This window comes from Ruditapes philippinarum, unplaced genomic scaffold, assembly GCF_026571515.1.
Source record: "Ruditapes philippinarum isolate M1 unplaced genomic scaffold, ASM2657151v2 ctg432_1_1_1_1, whole genome shotgun sequence".
Lineage (NCBI taxonomy): Eukaryota > Metazoa > Mollusca > Bivalvia > Venerida > Veneridae > Ruditapes > Ruditapes philippinarum.
The window spans coordinates 85,496-102,238 of record NW_026865099.1 but is presented as its reverse complement, the minus strand read 5'-3'; the positions used below and the strand labels follow the sequence as shown (position 1 = coordinate 102,238).

The following is a 16,743-nucleotide window of genomic DNA, read 5'->3' as shown; positions in this document are numbered from 1 at the left end:
AAATTCAGCTCAATTTTTGTTTCTTTAATGTGTTGTTGCCTGCCAATGTGTTGTTTTCTGCTGATGTGTTGTTGTCTGCTGTGTTGTTGTCTTCTGATGTGTTGTTGTCTGCTGATGTGTGTTTGTTGTCTGTTGATGTGTTGTTGTCTGCTGAAGTGGTTGTTGCCTGCTGATGTGTTGTTGTCTGTTGATGTGTTGTTGCCTGCTGTGTTGTTGTCTGTTGATGTGTTGTTGTCTGTTGATGTGTTGTTGTCTGCTGATGTGTTTGTTGTCTGTTGATGTGTTGTTGTCTGCTGATGTGTTGTTGTCTGTTGATGTGTTGTTGTCTGTTGATGTGTTGTTGTCTGCTGATGTGTTTGTTGTCTGTTGATGTGTTGTTGTCTGTTGATGTGTTGTTGTCTGTTGATGTGTTGTTGTCTGCTGATGTGTTGTTATCTGCTGATGTGTTTGTTGTCTGTTGATGTGTTGTTGTCTGCTGATGTGTTGTTTTCTGCTGATGTGTTTGCTGTCTGCTGATATGTAGTTATCTGCTGACAAGTTGTTACTTGCTGATAAGTTGTCTGCTGATGTGTTGTTGCCTGCTGATGTGTTGTTGCTTGCTGATGAGTTGTTGCCTGCTGATGTGATAGCACCTGCTGATATGTAGTTATCTGATGACGAGTTGTTACCTGCTGATGTGTTAACACCTACTGATGTGTTCTTGTCTGCTAATTTTTGTTCCCCACTTGATGCTTGCTGATTTGTTGTTGCCTGCTGTTGTGTTGACACAGTCCTGCTGATGTGTTGATGCCTGTTGTGTTATTGCCTACTGATGTGTTGTCACCTGTTTATATTGCAGTTGCAACGATGTTAAATCCTTCATTGTCTTTGTGTCCTTTGAATTTGTGACCAGTTTGTATGGTCTATTCAGTTTTGTTTAAAATAAACCCACTAATTACACCAATGTCCTGTTTTGGCCTGCTTATTTAACTGTTCTAATTATGTTATGTTCTGACTTTTTTGGTCACACTTGCTATGTAAAATATATCATTCTCCATGGCAGATATATTTTTTGATTTAATCTTAGAAAATGATTAAATAATTTAAATGAAGAAAAAAAAACTTTTTTTTTTTCAAAATTATAAAGTCCAGTTTTGTTTTTAATGACTGTTCCTTTTCCTAGAAGCAATGTTCACTGTTTTAGCTTGAAATATATTGTATTATTTCATAACACTATTGAAATAACAAAAAAATTATATGTAAATTGGTGATGACGTACATTCCAAATATATATGTTAAAACAATTACAGTCTAAAGAAACACAATTAGTCTGTGCCTCATTTGCATATGATCTTTGGTGAACTTAGAACTATACTAATTAAATTAATTTAAAGACTTTGTTACAACTGTGTGGCAGTTATTCTTAAATAATGACTGAATAAGAAAAATCAGCCAACTTTGTTTTAAACAAAAGCAGATCATTCACAAATGGGGAATAATCATTTTCGTTTCGCCTACATGTAATGCAATCTTAAATTCAGGGCTGATATAATCAAAACGTCATTTGTAACGGACATGCTTAATGAGTTCTTAATGTATTGTTATTGTTTTAGAGAGTTTAATATGTTCACTTGCAACTAGGTGGTACTCTGTGAGGCCGTATTATATTTCATTTTCATGTTAAAAAGACCTAAGCAAAGTTAAAATAACCACAGTCTGGCATTGAACTATTTCAATTTCAGGTCAGTTCAAGATTGAATAAAACTAATTGTTTGAAGAGGTTTATTTTCACAGGTCTTTTGCTATGATTGCCAAGTCCAGGGCGGTGGTTTTATTTACCTGTATCTATAGGCACCACAACTTTTCAAGCTTGTTTTATTACCAACGGGTATTTTTCTGCTTGGGTAATGTTAAGTGATAATGGCTTAAATTACTGATACACTTTTTTTTGCTTGTCATTATGACCTTGTTTGATCAATAAATATGGAACTGTGACTTTGTACATGTCCTTTGATTTGTTGGAAAGATTGTTATGATCTGCCCATTTTATTTTAGTTTATACAGAATTTATTTATTGATCATTTGATTGTGTATGAAAGTATAAGCTTAAAGACATGCTCTCAAATCTGTACCTGGAACCAGCCATTACTAAACAATGAGTGAAATTTTAGTTTCTTACTCTAGGAAACAGCAGGTTGCATCAATGGGGTGTAAGCCCATACAGCTTGGGATCCTTTTTTATTTTAAGGTAACGAACCAGGGTCATAGGTCAAGGTCATGATGGCCATAGTGGTCTTAACCAAAAAAAGATCATCAGATTCAGTTAGGGGGATTGGTGATAAGTAGTTTATCCTTTTAATTTTGAGGTCAACAGGTAAAAGGTCTGTTGTGATCTTGACAATAAAAAACTTGCCGCATCATTTCCTGTAGAATATTGACCTTGCCAACATCATCAGATTAGGCGGTAAGATTGGTATTGTCTTTCACCCTTTCCATTGGTTTTAAGGTCAAAAGGTCATTATGGACCTTTACCACAAAAGGTCCGACTGTCGAAATATCGCCAACAATTTGTTAAAAATTAAAATCTGCGTAAAATTGAAAAACACAAGTGAATATTTAATTAAAATACATTAATTATACCCCCAAAAAACTAAGTTTGGGGGGTATATAGGAGTCACCCGGTGGTCGGTCGGTTGGTCGGTCAGTCCAGCGGTCCGTTGCATTTTCCTTGTCCGGAGCATAACTTGAAGACTAATGGTTGGAATTCAATATAACATCAAACAATGGTCAAGCACATTGAGAGGAAGTGCAGTGCACAAGAACCATAACTCTATTTAAAGTAATAACAGAGTTATTGCCCTTTGTTATTTTTCCATTGCTTTCTTTTTTCCGGACTATAACTTGAAGACTAATAGTTGGAATTCAATATAACTTAATACAATTGTTAAGCACATTGAGAGGAAGTGCAGTGTACAAGAACCATAACTCCATTTTAACTAATTACAGAGTTACTGCCCTTTGTTACTTTTCCTTGTCCGGAAGATAACTTGAAAACTACTGGTTGGAATTCAAAACAACTTCATACAATGGCCAAGCACAATAAGGGAAAGTGCCATGCACAGAACCCATAACTCCATTTTGACTAATTACAGAGTTATTGCCCTTTAATATTTTCGATTGCTTTTTTTTTGTCCGGAGCATAACTTGAAGACTACTTGTTGGAATTCAATATAACTTCATACAATGGTTCAAGCACATTGAGAGGAAGTCAGTGCAATGAGAACCATAACTCCATCTTGACTAATGACAGAGTTATTGCCCCTTTGTTACTTTTCCTTGTCTGGAGCATAACTTTTTGAAAACTACTATGGTTGGAATTCAATACAACTTCATTGCAGTTGTCAAGCACATTAAAGAGGAAATGCAGTTGCACAAGAACTATAACTCCATTTTGACAAATTAACAGAGTTATTGCCCTTTGATACTTTTCCTTGTCTGGAGCATAACTTAAAACATACTGGTTGGGAATTTAAAAAACTTCATACAATGGTCAAGCACAATAAGAAGAAAGTGCAGTGCACAAGAAAACCATAACTCCATTTTGACTAATTACAGAGTTACTGTCCTATGTTACTTTTCCTTGTCCAGAGCATAACTTGAAAACTACTAGTTGGAATTCAAAACTATTTTCATACTATGATCAAGTATATTGAGAGGAAGTGCAAGTGCACAGAAAGCATAACTCTTTTTTGACTAATTTAAAAGTTTTTTGCCCTTTGTTACTTTTTATTGTCCAGTGCATAATTTGAAAATTAATGGTTGGAATTCAATGAAACTTTATACAATGGTTCAAGGGCAGTGAGATGAAGTGCAGTGCACAAGAACAATAAAACTCTATTGGACTAATTACAGTTATTGCTTTTGTTACTTTTTTGTCCAGTGCATAACTTGAAAACTAAGTAGTTGGAATTCAATACAACTTCATAACTATGGTCAAGTGCCAATGAGAGGAAGTGCAGTGTACAATAGCCATAAATCAATCTTCAGTATTTATAGAGTTATTGCTCTTTGTTCCTTTTCCTTGTCTTTCTGGACTTCTTACAGAGTAATCCAATAAAACTTCATCAATGGCCAACCACATTGAAAGGAAATGCAACATACAAGAGCCACAACTATCTTTAATTGCCCACAACCATAACTCTGTTTCAATTCTTTACAAGGTATTCTGTTACTAGTAACATCCTCATTTCCGAAGCAGTCACATTTAGTGATTCTTCTAGTTTCAGTCTGACACATTCATAATGACTTCCTAAATGTAGTCATTTATTATTTGACAAGCATCAACTGCACTTATATCAACACCAAAGTATTTCAATAGATATCAACATTCATTTATAATTCCAAGGACAGCTGGTGAACATTATAATTTCAAGGACATATTATAAACATTCATTTATGATTACAAGGACAGCTGATGAACATAATTATTCCAAGGACAGATTATGAACATTCATTTATAACTACAAGGACAGCTGATGAACATTATGATTTCAAGGACAGCTGAACAACATTACAATTTCAAGGACAGCTGATTAACATTCATTTATAATACCATATACAGCTGATGAACATTATAATTTCAAGGACAGCCGATGAACATTCATTTATAATTCCAAGGACAGCTCATAAACATTATAATTTCAATGACAGCTTATGAACATTATAAGTTTAAGGACAGCTGATGAACAATTATTTATAATTCCAAGGACAGTTTATGAACATTCATTAATAATTCCAAGGACAGCTGATGAACATTATAATTCCAAGGACAGCTGATTATGAACATTCATTTATGATTCCAAGGACAGCTGATGAACATTATAATTTCGAGGATAGCTGATGAATGACAGATTATGAACTTTCATTTATAATTCCAAGGACAGCTGATGAACATTCATTAATAATTCCAAGGACAGCTGATAGAGGATTTTCAATGAAAACAAACAACATTCTTTTTAACAGGATTTTTTAATTCTTTTTTCACACAATAGATAGAAAAGTTGTAGTAGTTGTGTTACTCAAATCATGAGATCTCTTCAAGCATAATAAATATCCATATATATCTACACTTAACTATCATAATGTAAAGTTTAACCCTTTTGTTTGAGTGCTTACATATCACTATTGGCATGAGGAACTAACTTTTAATGTCATTTATTCCTTTTCTCAATTGACATAGTTACTAGTTAAAGATATTAAAATTTTGTTTAGTTCTTGAAAAAAAAAAATAGAAATAGAAAACTATGGGAACAAAAAAAAAATACAATGTGAACATCTTTTGATGTCATGTTTTTTTGTTGTTTTTCAAAGTTAGCTCAATCATCTCTTAAACAAACTCTCAGCATATTTCCCTGCAGTCTGACAGAACTCAAGGATACCTGACAAAGGGAATGTCCCATTAGCCGAACTGATATCAATAAAGGAAAGGGGAACCATTATTATCATAATATCTGGACAAAGGGACTGTCCCATATACATAATACCTGGACAAAGGGATTGTCCCATATCCGTAATACTTGACAAACTGACTGTCCCATATCCATGATACTTGACAAAAGGACTGTCCCATATCCATAATACCAGACATAGGGACTAACCTATGTTCATAATACCTGAAAAAGGGACTGTCTCATAAAGGGACTGTCTTATATTCATTATACTGGAGAAATCTATCACACAAAAACACAATCTATAGGGTTAAACTTTGACTACTTCGAAATTTGCGAAAATGTGTAGATCAATTGATATTCTACAGAAACTGTCTGACAAACATTTTTCTCCCACCAGCCTCAATTATCTTTTTGACAGGAAAAATGAACAATGTCAAATAAGATTCCTGATAACAAAAAGGGTAGCAAGATGAAAATGAAATAAATTATTTCTGATTTAAAGAATGAAACACACAGAAGACAGAACAGCAAAATAATAGAACTTGAAGATCACACTAGCTAGATGTAATGATTCTGTTTAAAAGATAAAAATGGTCAGGTTGTAATGAAGTGAATGGCAGAATAAAAAAAAAACAGGTTCTTCAAAAGCAATTTGATTGAATTTTGTCATTTTGAATTTGTTAGATTCTTGTTGTTATTTTTAAGAACATAATTTATGATATTTCGAGTGGCATCTGATTCTACTCATGCTGGGAACCAGTACAGATCCAAGCTCAGCTGGCACACCATCTGAACATGGACTGCACTGTTTGCTATTCAGTCAGTAAATATTTTGAAAGTTTTCCTAGAATAATGAATGGTTTTGTTCAGATCAAAAGATGGGGATAAGTCTTTGTGGTTAGTAGTTATTGGGAGTAAATCAAATTCTTTAATGGATTATTGGACACAGTTTTTTTCAAAGGAAGTTGATTTTGCTTAAATGTATTTATTTGATAGGAAAAATCATCAAAATATTTGTAAAAAAAACCAACAAAAAACAAGTGAAAAAAATTATGACCCCCCCTCCCCCACTGTTATTTGTTGGATGGAAACAGATTATTGTCCTCACCTTTCCCCACCAAAAAAGGAAACGAAAAAATAGTTAAAAAATAAATTAATAGAGTAATGATGAAAAAACATGGATGAACATGAGGTGATTTGATTTAATGATAGTAGTGATAAAAAAATAATTTACACCATTAATTTTGGCACTAATGGGTGCTGATTTTAGATGATTTTGTTCCATATCATCTTGTGCACTATTTTTAACAGTGAACATAGAAAAAAAGTGGAATGTTAGTGGCAACAATTTTTATATGTCTATAAAAAGTTGACTTCCAAAAAATAAATATTCATGACTTTCTAAATCTTTTAAGGTAGTTTTATGTTTAAAGTTTTGATGTTTTACCCTTCTCAAATTAAGATCTGCATAGCGGTTAAATGCATTAATAAGAATATTATTATTAAAAATATAAAAAAATATTTTTTATCCAGACTTAGTGTTTATAAATATTAAGTCAGAACCAATAAGAGAATGTTTAATGTTAAAAAATGTAAAAAAAAATGTAGGAAATGTTTGATCATGTTTTAAAAAGTCATAGCAAAAATTTTATTAGAATAGAATGTTTTTAGCTCTTAAAGTTATTGGTGGATTTTTTCTCAGTTACAAAGTTTTATTTAGTCATTCTGTCTACATTTTATGACCATTATTGGATGGTCTGTCACCTATAATCTTGGTTAAATATAAACTAAACTAAAATCCTTGTACTTTTTGATACCCACTCACTGGTTTGCCAAGGTTAAACAAACGGAAAAATGTACAACTTTTATGACAATAATAAAATTTAAAATTTACATTTAATTTTGTAAATATAGAATGGGTTTAACCTATTTCAATAAATTGAAAGTGATGCTTTTTTAAAAAAACTAAACAGTCTTAAAACTTTATGTATATTAGTTTGCAATTTTTTCTTTAAAATAATTGGCACAACAAAATAACACATTCAGATGTTGTTATTTTCCTTGGAATTAAAAAACACTACTGGGCCACAATAAATAAATAAGTCTCAGATTTTCAGTCAGTAAATAAGATTGTCAATCAATCAATCAATCAATCAATCAATCAATAAATTAATCAATCAATAATTATTGATAAATAGATTTAAAAAAAATGATCTTTAAAGCTATTCACCTAATATATCAGTATAACATTAGTACATGATATAGTATATAACATTAGTACATACTAATTTCCAAAATTAATCCAATGATTTAATCAGAAGCAATATTTTTAAGTATTATGTTTTGGAAAAAAATGCTGAAATCCATTAATAATCCATTTATTATGGCCCCAAAAAAACATAAATAATTAACAAACTTAACAAAATATAAACTATTCATAACAACATAAGTCAACAATCAAACAATTTTATCATGTATCTCCAAAATTAAACAAACATACTTTATAAATATATCTATATTATTGTATCACAGAGATTTTACCAAATATAAAAAATGGAAGAAGCAAAAATATTTAAAAAAGATATAAAAAAAAAATACTTCTGGCACCAAAATTACCTTTTTTATCCTGACCTTAAAAAAATACTGTTATAACCTAATACTTTAGCACATAACTATAATCACAGAGTTTGTTATTATATCACAGAATAATACATAATTAAGCCATTTATTTAATCAATCAATCAATCAATCATCAATCAATCAATCAGTCACATTTACGATCCATTTAATTCATTTCCCATGTCATTATCAAACTCATCCATATTTTCAATCTTACTGTCATCAGTTTGACATGTAATACTATATACCTATATTTTCTTTATTTCTTTTTTTTTTGCTGATACATGTAATATGTCAATTTATTTACTTATTTCTATGACAATTTTAATACTTTGGATCTATAGTATGATCAACTGATTTCTGAAATTGGAATTAGGTTTGTTTAATTTTATTCTTGTCTTGAATATTTGTAAGAAAACATCTTGGCACTTTTGATTGACCTATATAAATTACCATTTCAGGCAAATTTAAAAGAGGTCAATACTTCCAAGGTGAACTAGAGTTCTGATTTTGAAGCTTTGGTAGGGAATGATGGTTTGAACTAGACCTTTCACGGTATCCACTTTTCCTTGATTGTCTAACTGTGCGCGAGGCACGTGATTGACCTAGATTTGGAAGTGGAACAATGTTGCCATCAACTTCATCATACACACTTTGCATTCGAAATGTCTCGCGGCTTTGTCTCTGCATTGGCGTTAACTCGTGAACTATTTTTTTCAGATATGTCTTATGTGTTTCTAAGTGTTTCTCCTGTATTTGCTCAAGTTTATCACATTTTGATTGCAGTTCTTTAAGTAGCACTTTTGATTTTTCATTCTCATGCTCTGAAGTTGCAAGTTCATTCATACAATTGTGAAGTTCTTTTTCTTTTGTTTTTAGTTTTTCTTCAAGTTTTCGCCTTCTTCTATCAAGTGCTTCCACTCTGTCTCTCATTTCTTTCATTTCACCATCTGTTTTCTCTTTGTATGCCTCAAGAACTTCGTATAATGTATATTCACAATTCTCTAGTCCAAGTACACTAAAACAATCTGCAATTTCATTTTGAAGGTCTTTCACTTGTCTATTCATTTGATTAACTTTCTTTTCAATTGTTTCTAACGTGATACATGGACCATCAACACAATCTAGATCCTCGAAACCATCATTTATCTCATCTAATTTAACACCATTTAGAATTGAATACACCCGCTGGAGCACTTGATTTTCTATATCTTTTTCATTTAACTGTGTTTGGTTTTTGTGTGATTCTTGGAGTGCTTTAATGTCTTCACTGATATCACTCTGAATACTGTCTCTTCGATCATTTCCATTGTCTATAGGCTCCTCAGCGTGACTTTTAAGGTGTTTATACAGGAATTTCCTGATCTCTTTCTTGTCTTCTTCGCATAGTCTTCTACTGTTACCAAAATGTTCATGCACATATATGTCAACCTTCTCTTTCAGGCTCATCAGTTCAGGCTCTGGAAGAGAGGGAAAAAAATGTGCAATTAATCTGATTAACATTAGTTATACTGTTAACAATATGATTGAACAGGTTAATATGTTTCCTCGAATAAGTGTTTGAGTATTATTCTTGAAGTGTATACAGGGCATGGAATAAAAAATTTTTTTTTTAAATATTGATGGAAATTAATTTGTCTGAGATTGATCTTTTGTTTTGTACTTTTTTGGGGGTGTAAGCCAAGGAAAAGAAATTCTTGTGATGCAATTCAGCTAAAATTTTAAGCCTTCAATCCCTTATATTCTTTCAAAGTTTTAATACAGATTTGATCAGCTTAGATTTGGAAATGTAGTCATTCATTTGAATGATTGAAATTAAACCTTTCTAAAGCCTTGTCACTATTATGTGGCTATGACTAAATTTAATATTGAGCTTATATCTCCATTGAAAGTTGACATTAATAGGTTTATATAGGTTGTTTGATGTAATATTGAACATATTGACGTAAATTGGGGGTTACTGTTTACCCTTCAATGTATTTCTACATTCATGACACCGGCTGTTTATGTAAATGTAAATATTGAATAGATTTGAACAGCCAGGAGACATGTTTTGTATGGGTTTTAAATTTAAATGGCAAATGACACTGACAATAATTTTTCTTTATTGAATATAATATCACAGGATTTTAAATCTCACCTTGAGTCTATGAAATTTTAGAGATAGAGAAAAACATCTTTTCAAAAAACAACAAAGAAAAATAAGATATTTGTAATTTAGTGAAACATGCAATTTTTCCTTAATTGATATTTTATTTATGGAATAATAGAAAAAAAATTCTATGAAATTTGAGACAAAAAAAAAATCTTTTCAAAAACAACAAAAATAAAAAATGATATTTGTATTTTAGTGAAACAATTTTCCTTGCTTATATTTTATTTATTTTTGGTATAATTGAAAAAAAAAAAATTGAAGCTTATATCTCATAATAATAATGATAATAGTTATAGTAATAGTGGTACGTGTATACATGAGCGGAAAATAGAGATTAAGTCGTTCACACTATTGTGTTTAAGTTTCGGGCACATTATATTGGGTAATTAGAAAGGCCCAATTACGGAGATCAAAGATTAAAGTTATTTCATAACTCAAAAGTGAATCATTTCTTGTCCAATACAAATTTGACAGGTAAAAATATAGTCATAAAGGTCATTAAAGTTCACATTTTTTTAATGAAATCTCTGTCTCAGATCTCCATGAAAAAGTTGAATGTTTTAGTTATTTAAATTTAAGTTACCGTATTTTTATTTTAGCATGATAAAGGTTACGGTGAATTTTAGTGGAATCATTTGGGATTCAGCCTCCTTTATTAACTATTTAATTTTCTATGAGTTTATCAGATCCCAGTAGACACAAACCCATGATCCTTGAGTTGTGAAGCCACTAATTTCTAGGATAACTTAATAAAAATAAAAATTAAAAATTACTTTGTGTATGGCATCTCTTTAAAAAAAAATTATGTTTATCAAATCTTTTGTTTGTTACTCTATACTATTGTTAATTTGATAAAGCCTAATCGGGAAGACTGGGCATGCCTAACTGTGTTACCTCTTTAACCATTAACCTGATGCCGGTGACTGAATCTACCTATGCAACCAGTGCAATCCCAATCTCCACACAGTGATCTCGCCTTAATTCTTTGGCATAGGGTACTTATAAATGGAAGTAACCACTGTGAGGAGTTTGGGTGGATAAAGAGGTTAAATAGAATATTTGTTATTATCATCATCATAATTGAAAGTGATTTGAATCAACATACCTGATTTCATGCTGATTTTGTGATGAGTTTTGCGTAGAGAATCTGCTAACCATGGGTAATTGTCTTGAATTGAGTGCACGAACATATCAAATGCACGTGGACCTCTTCTTGGCAGCTGAGAGAGAAGTTTTTGTATTTTGTCCTTTCTTGTCCTCTCAGACTGAAATTTAAGAGCAAAACAAAATGAATTTCAGGCATGATAACCTTCTGTGATAACATTCTGTGATAACATTTTATCAATTAGTTGAGGTTTATTTTATTTGTTTTAGTGAAGTGCAGGCTTCTAAGTTTATAAAAGAACCAGTCAATTTAAATGGTTTATTTGGTCTGTTCTTATCTGAAGCTTTTGTGAGTTTTGGCAATTGAAACCGAAGTTTGTTTACCAAATAGCCATTTAAAATCATTTATTTTTAGCTCACCTGAGCTTGCTCAGGGTGAGCTTTTAGGATCGATGAATGTCCGTCGTCCGTCGTCCGTCCGGCCGTCCACAATTGCTTGTGAACACTCTAGCGGTCGCATTTTTGCCTCAATCATCATCAAACTTGGTCAGGATGCTTATCTAGTTGAAAGCTCGGATGAGTTCGAACATGGGTCATCTCAGATGAAAAACTAGGTCACAAGAGCTAAAAATAGAAAAACCTTGTGAACACTCTAGAGGTCACATTTTTGACCCAATCTTCATCAAACTTGGTCAGGATGTTTGTCTAGGTGATAGCTCGGATGAGTTCGAACATGGGTCATCTCGGATGAAAAAGTAGGTCACAGGAGCTATAAATAGAAAAACCTTGTGAACACTCTAGTGGTCACATTTTTGAACCAATCATCATCAAACTTGGTCAGAATGCTTGTCTAGTCAATTGCTTGGATGAGTTCGAACATGGGTCATCTCTGATGAAAAACTAGGTCACAGGAGCTAAAAATAGAAAAACCTTGTGACCACTCTAGTGGTCACATTTTTGACCCAATCATCATCAAACTTTGTCAGGATGCTTGTTTAGATAATAGCTCGGATGAGTTCGAATATGGGTCATCTCGGATGAAAAACTAGGTCACCGGAGCTATAAATAGAAAAACCTTGTTAACACTCTAGCGGTCACATTTTTGCATCAATCATCATCAAACTTGGTCAGGATGCTTATCTAGTTAATAGCTTGGATGAGTTCGAACATGGGTCATCTCGGATGAAAAAGTAGGTCACCGGAGCTAAAAATAGAAAAACCTTGTTAACACTTTAGCGCGGTCACATTTTTTGCATCAATCATCATCAAACTTGATCAAGATGCTTGTCTAGGTAATAACTCGGATGAGTTCGAACATGGGTCATCTCGGATGAAAAACTAGGTCACAGGAGCTAAAAATAGAAAAACCTTGTTAACACTCTAGTGGTCACAATTTTGACTCAATTGTCATCAAACTTGGTCAGGAAACTTGTCTAGCGTCATTGCTGGGAATAAATCGAACATGGGACATCTCGGATGAAAAACTAGGTCACAGAGCTAAAAATAGAAAAAATCTTGTTAACACTCTAGTGGCTACTGTTGTGATCCAAATATTCTGTTAATTGGTCTGAAAGTTTGTTTTTGATGATTTCTAAGTCAAGATCGAACATGGGTCATCTTGGATGAAAAACTAGGTCACACTGCCCAAATATGGAAAAAACCTTGTTAACATTCTAGTGCGTCACATTTTCGACTCCAATTATCATCAAACTTGGTCAGAATGCTTGTCTAGGTAATTGCTTGGATGAGTTCGAAATCGCATGTGAAACTAGGTCACCGGAGCTAAAAATAGAAAAATCTTGTTAAACACTCTAGTTGCTACTGTTTTGATCCATTAGTATCCTGGAAATTGGTCTGAAAGTTTGTTTTGATGATTTCTAGGTCAAGTTTGAATATGTGTCACCTGGGTAAAAAAACTAGGTCGCACTGCTCAAATATGCGATAATCCTTGTTAACACTGTAGTGGTCACATTTTTGACTCACCTGTCATGAGACTTGGTCAGAATGCTTGTCTAGGTAATTGTTTGGATGAGTTTGATAATTCAGGTGAGCGATCTAGGGCCATCATGGCCCTCTTGTTTCATTTTTATTTGGCATATGAACAAACAGGATTTTGAAATCGAATTAATGATTTTAAAAATTGTTGTTTTGGTTCTTTGTAAAGTAAATGAATGAAATGTAGAATTAAATATAGTTCGTAATTCATTTTTGGTACTGAATTGAATTATAAGATAATCTTAAAAGTTAAATTTCCTTTTTCTGATGAAAATAATAAACAATCTGAGGTGACTTAAAAGTTTGAAAGCTTTATTTGTTAATTTTGTAATTCAAGGTTCTGAAAGTGAGTCAGTTACTCTGGAAATCAAAACTATATTTGACCACATGGCTTAAGGAAAAATAAGAACGACTCATTGAAATAATAATGCTTAAAAGTCTTCAATTTATATGATACTTCGAAATGCAGATATCATTAAGAATTAAGGAAATGGTATGATACCAATACACTCACCAATACTTTTAATGATACCAAGTTACCAATTCATGATACTTTCACTACTCTTAACAAATTTTTATATCTTGTCATTCGAAATATATTTCATTTTCTCGATGATACTAAACTAAACAGTATACTGGTAACTATACCTTTGGACAGTTACTTTTACAGTTTTCTGTAAGTCATGACTTATATTTATATGACAATTTAGAAGTTGAATCAAAGTGTAAGGATAAGAGTAATATTTTTTTTGTCAACAAATTGATAAAATTATCACTAAGAAATAGGCACTTTCAATTTCAACTCTAAAAGTACATTATTGGAATGACCACTCAATTGATAACTATACGGGGAAGAAAAATTTTGCGAAAATGTTCATATTAAGAGAATGTACATCTGCCATTTAGGTTTCATAGAGTAATTCAAAAAAAGGGTATTAAAATTATGAATTTAAGAGAATAATTAAATACTTTTTTGAAATACTTAAAAAACTGCCATTTTAATATTTAAAATTTAAGGTCTTTATATTTTTTTTCTTCAGTGATTGAATCCTACATATGCCATAAGAAATTCATGGAAAAAGAGAGAGAAAAGTCTGTGTTCTTGTTTAAATCTGTAAAAGTTTGTAAGTGAGATAATGTTTTCTAAACTGACCAAAAATACTCACAAAAAACCCTAAACAAAAACAAAAACTTAAAAAACAATAATGAAAAAATTACAAAAAAAACAGCAACAAAAATTATGTAAATAAAAAAATAGTTCCTACCTTAATATCATCAATCATGTCCTCGTTAAAGAGTCCATGGTGTATGAATTTGGCTACAAGATCGGCGCTCAATTCTAGATCATGGACCAGTTCAGGGTTGTGTTTCTGTAGCGTACGCTTTTGTGATTTGTTCATCTTCTATGTTTTTTTCTGTGTTTTTTTCCTAAGGATATCAATTATATTCTTAATTCATTATGTGTAATTATTCCTTTTGTTTTTCTTCTTTTCTTAATGTCTTGATATTTTGTTCTGTGTTCTCTTCTTCTAATACACTGACAATGTAATAAATTTTTAACAGATGTTCCTTTTAATTCTTTTATTAAATCAATTTTAATTGTCTTCCTTATGGTATAAATCCCAATAATGTGAGAAAGAAAATCTGATGTAATTTTTATTCCAATGATGACTGTAGTGAAACTAAACTCTATAGGTCTAACTAATGCCTAATTTAAGAAAAAACGTTTGTAGCTTATTAATGTAAAATTGAGTTGTCAGTTACACAATTAATTTAACTACCGTTTTTAAGACCTATTCCAAACAGTTCGCTACTGCCTGACCCACGATCGACACTGACTGAAATTATTAAAAGCCGCATATCTTAGCATAACACTCAAATAATACAATCTATAATCTCTATTCAATCCTTGCCAAAAGATTTTAAAACCCAGTACCATATACTATACTTTATCTCCAATCGGCAACCACTGATCGATTATTAGGGCACTAAAGAACCCTTTGTCGCGAAAATATTTGATCCGAAATCATAATGCTCTTATCTAGCCCATTATTTGTTTTGAAAAGCTGTTCGTTCAAACAATGGTACTGTTAATTTTATGCAACAAATCAATTGAAATAATGATTAGAAAGTATTGTATTTCTTTATGTCTTTGTAATATTACTAGTTCTGTCAATTAACTTCTATTTATGGTTCAATCACAGTTAGTTTAAGCTTTGTTGATGTCTTGTAGTAAATTTAAACATTATTTGTTTAACTTTTAACCTTGGGTGTTTATCAGTATAATTGGTGTAAATTTCAAGTATTATAATTGGTGTACATTTTAAGTGTAATTGGCACAAATGTACCAGCTGATCTTTTTCTGCACTTGTCCCTGTCAAAAGTCTGTCATAGGTCAAGGTCATATTTGAATTAGAAATAGACTTTAAAGATCTCATTTAAAGTTTTAAATCATACTTCAAGTGGTATCATACAATCATTGGGTCCAAATAATAATCATATCTGTGCATAAATTACTTTAATTAAGTTACATAATTCAAATAATTCATCATGTCTTGGAGTTGAGGGTCAAGGACAATTTAAGGTCAAGGCCATACCTGAGCTACATCACATTGAAAGTTTTGTCCAAAGTTTTGTTATATCTAAATATGAAGCATACCCATTCTTTCATACCAAAATCTTTGCAAATTTAATGAAAATTTGATAATTTTACTTTGCAGGTCAAGGTCACATAAAGATCAAAGTGATAATTTGATTGCTTCACTTGACAGTAATTTATCCTAGTTGGTGATAAGTCAAATTTTAAAAACATCAGTGTTTTGATAACACAATTATGGCAACTTAAGCAAAGTTAAATGATTTTGCATTAACTGTAAAGGTTATTTTAAGGTCAGTTGCAGTACAAGATCAACACAATTTGTTGACATGACAGTTGTGTTTGTCCTGGTATTAATCAAATCTGTCCATAAATAAAAAAGGCCATAAGAAAAAATCAATAATTTAATCATGAATGCCAAGGTTATTTAAAAGTCAAGGTCACATTCAGCTTGACCTTCTTGAAGGTATTTACTAAATGATTGTTTTGCCCAAGAATAAACTCAAAATATCAAATATTAACAAAGTTATTGCCAATTTTAGCAAAATTCAATATTTGACCTTAAAGGTCAAGACCATTTAAAGTCAAGGCCAAGTTTGAGTTAATAAACATGACAACTTTATGCTATATATTGTTTTGTTTTTCAAAGTATGAATTAAATTTATTTATAAATAGCAAATTTATGGACAATGTCAGCAGAATTCAGACATTTAATCATAAAGGTAAACATCATATGAAGGTCAAGGTCAAGTTGAGTTTGGCCTACTTAAACACTCTACAGTAGTTATTGTTTAAAAAAAGGAATGTAATGTGGCAGGTGAATACAATACATTTATTGATAATAT

General features: G+C 31.6%; 2 protein-coding genes across 2 annotated transcripts; both read right to left on the bottom strand.

Annotated features, from left to right (window-relative positions):
• Nucleotides 1–24: 24 nt before the first annotated feature.
• Nucleotides 25–2,125, bottom strand: LOC132727793 (homeobox protein abdominal-A-like). Its single transcript, XM_060713378.1, has 2 exons — nucleotides 2,112–2,125; nucleotides 25–772 (listed from the first exon to the last, which is right to left on the bottom strand). Exons 1-2 carry the CDS (start codon nucleotides 2,123–2,125, stop codon nucleotides 25–27), a joined length of 762 nt encoding a protein of 253 aa, XP_060569361.1.
• A 2,863-nt stretch (nucleotides 2,126–4,988) lies between these two features.
• LOC132727789 (myosin-7-like) lies at nucleotides 4,989–15,262 on the bottom strand. Its single transcript, XM_060713373.1, has 3 exons — nucleotides 14,568–15,262; nucleotides 11,309–11,468; nucleotides 4,989–9,508 (listed from the first exon to the last, which is right to left on the bottom strand). Exons 1-3 carry the CDS (start codon nucleotides 14,700–14,702, stop codon nucleotides 8,526–8,528), a joined length of 1,278 nt encoding a protein of 425 aa, XP_060569356.1. The 5' UTR covers nucleotides 14,703–15,262; the 3' UTR covers nucleotides 4,989–8,525.
• Between the last annotated feature and the right edge of the window lie 1,481 nt (nucleotides 15,263–16,743).

Excerpts from the sequence above, each read along its gene's own strand:
- LOC132727789 (XM_060713373.1), bottom strand. The coding sequence starts at position 14,702 with ATGAACAAATCACAAAAGCGTACGCTACAGAAACACAACCCTGAACTG. Across the intron at positions 11,469-14,567 it reads ACATGATTGATGATATTAAG|TCTGAGAGGACAAGAAAGGA; the intron begins GTAGGAACTATT and ends CTTAAATTTCAG. Across the intron at positions 9,509-11,308 it reads CAAAATCAGCATGAAATCAG|AGCCTGAACTGATGAGCCTG; the intron begins GTATGTTGATTC and ends CCTCTCTTCCAG.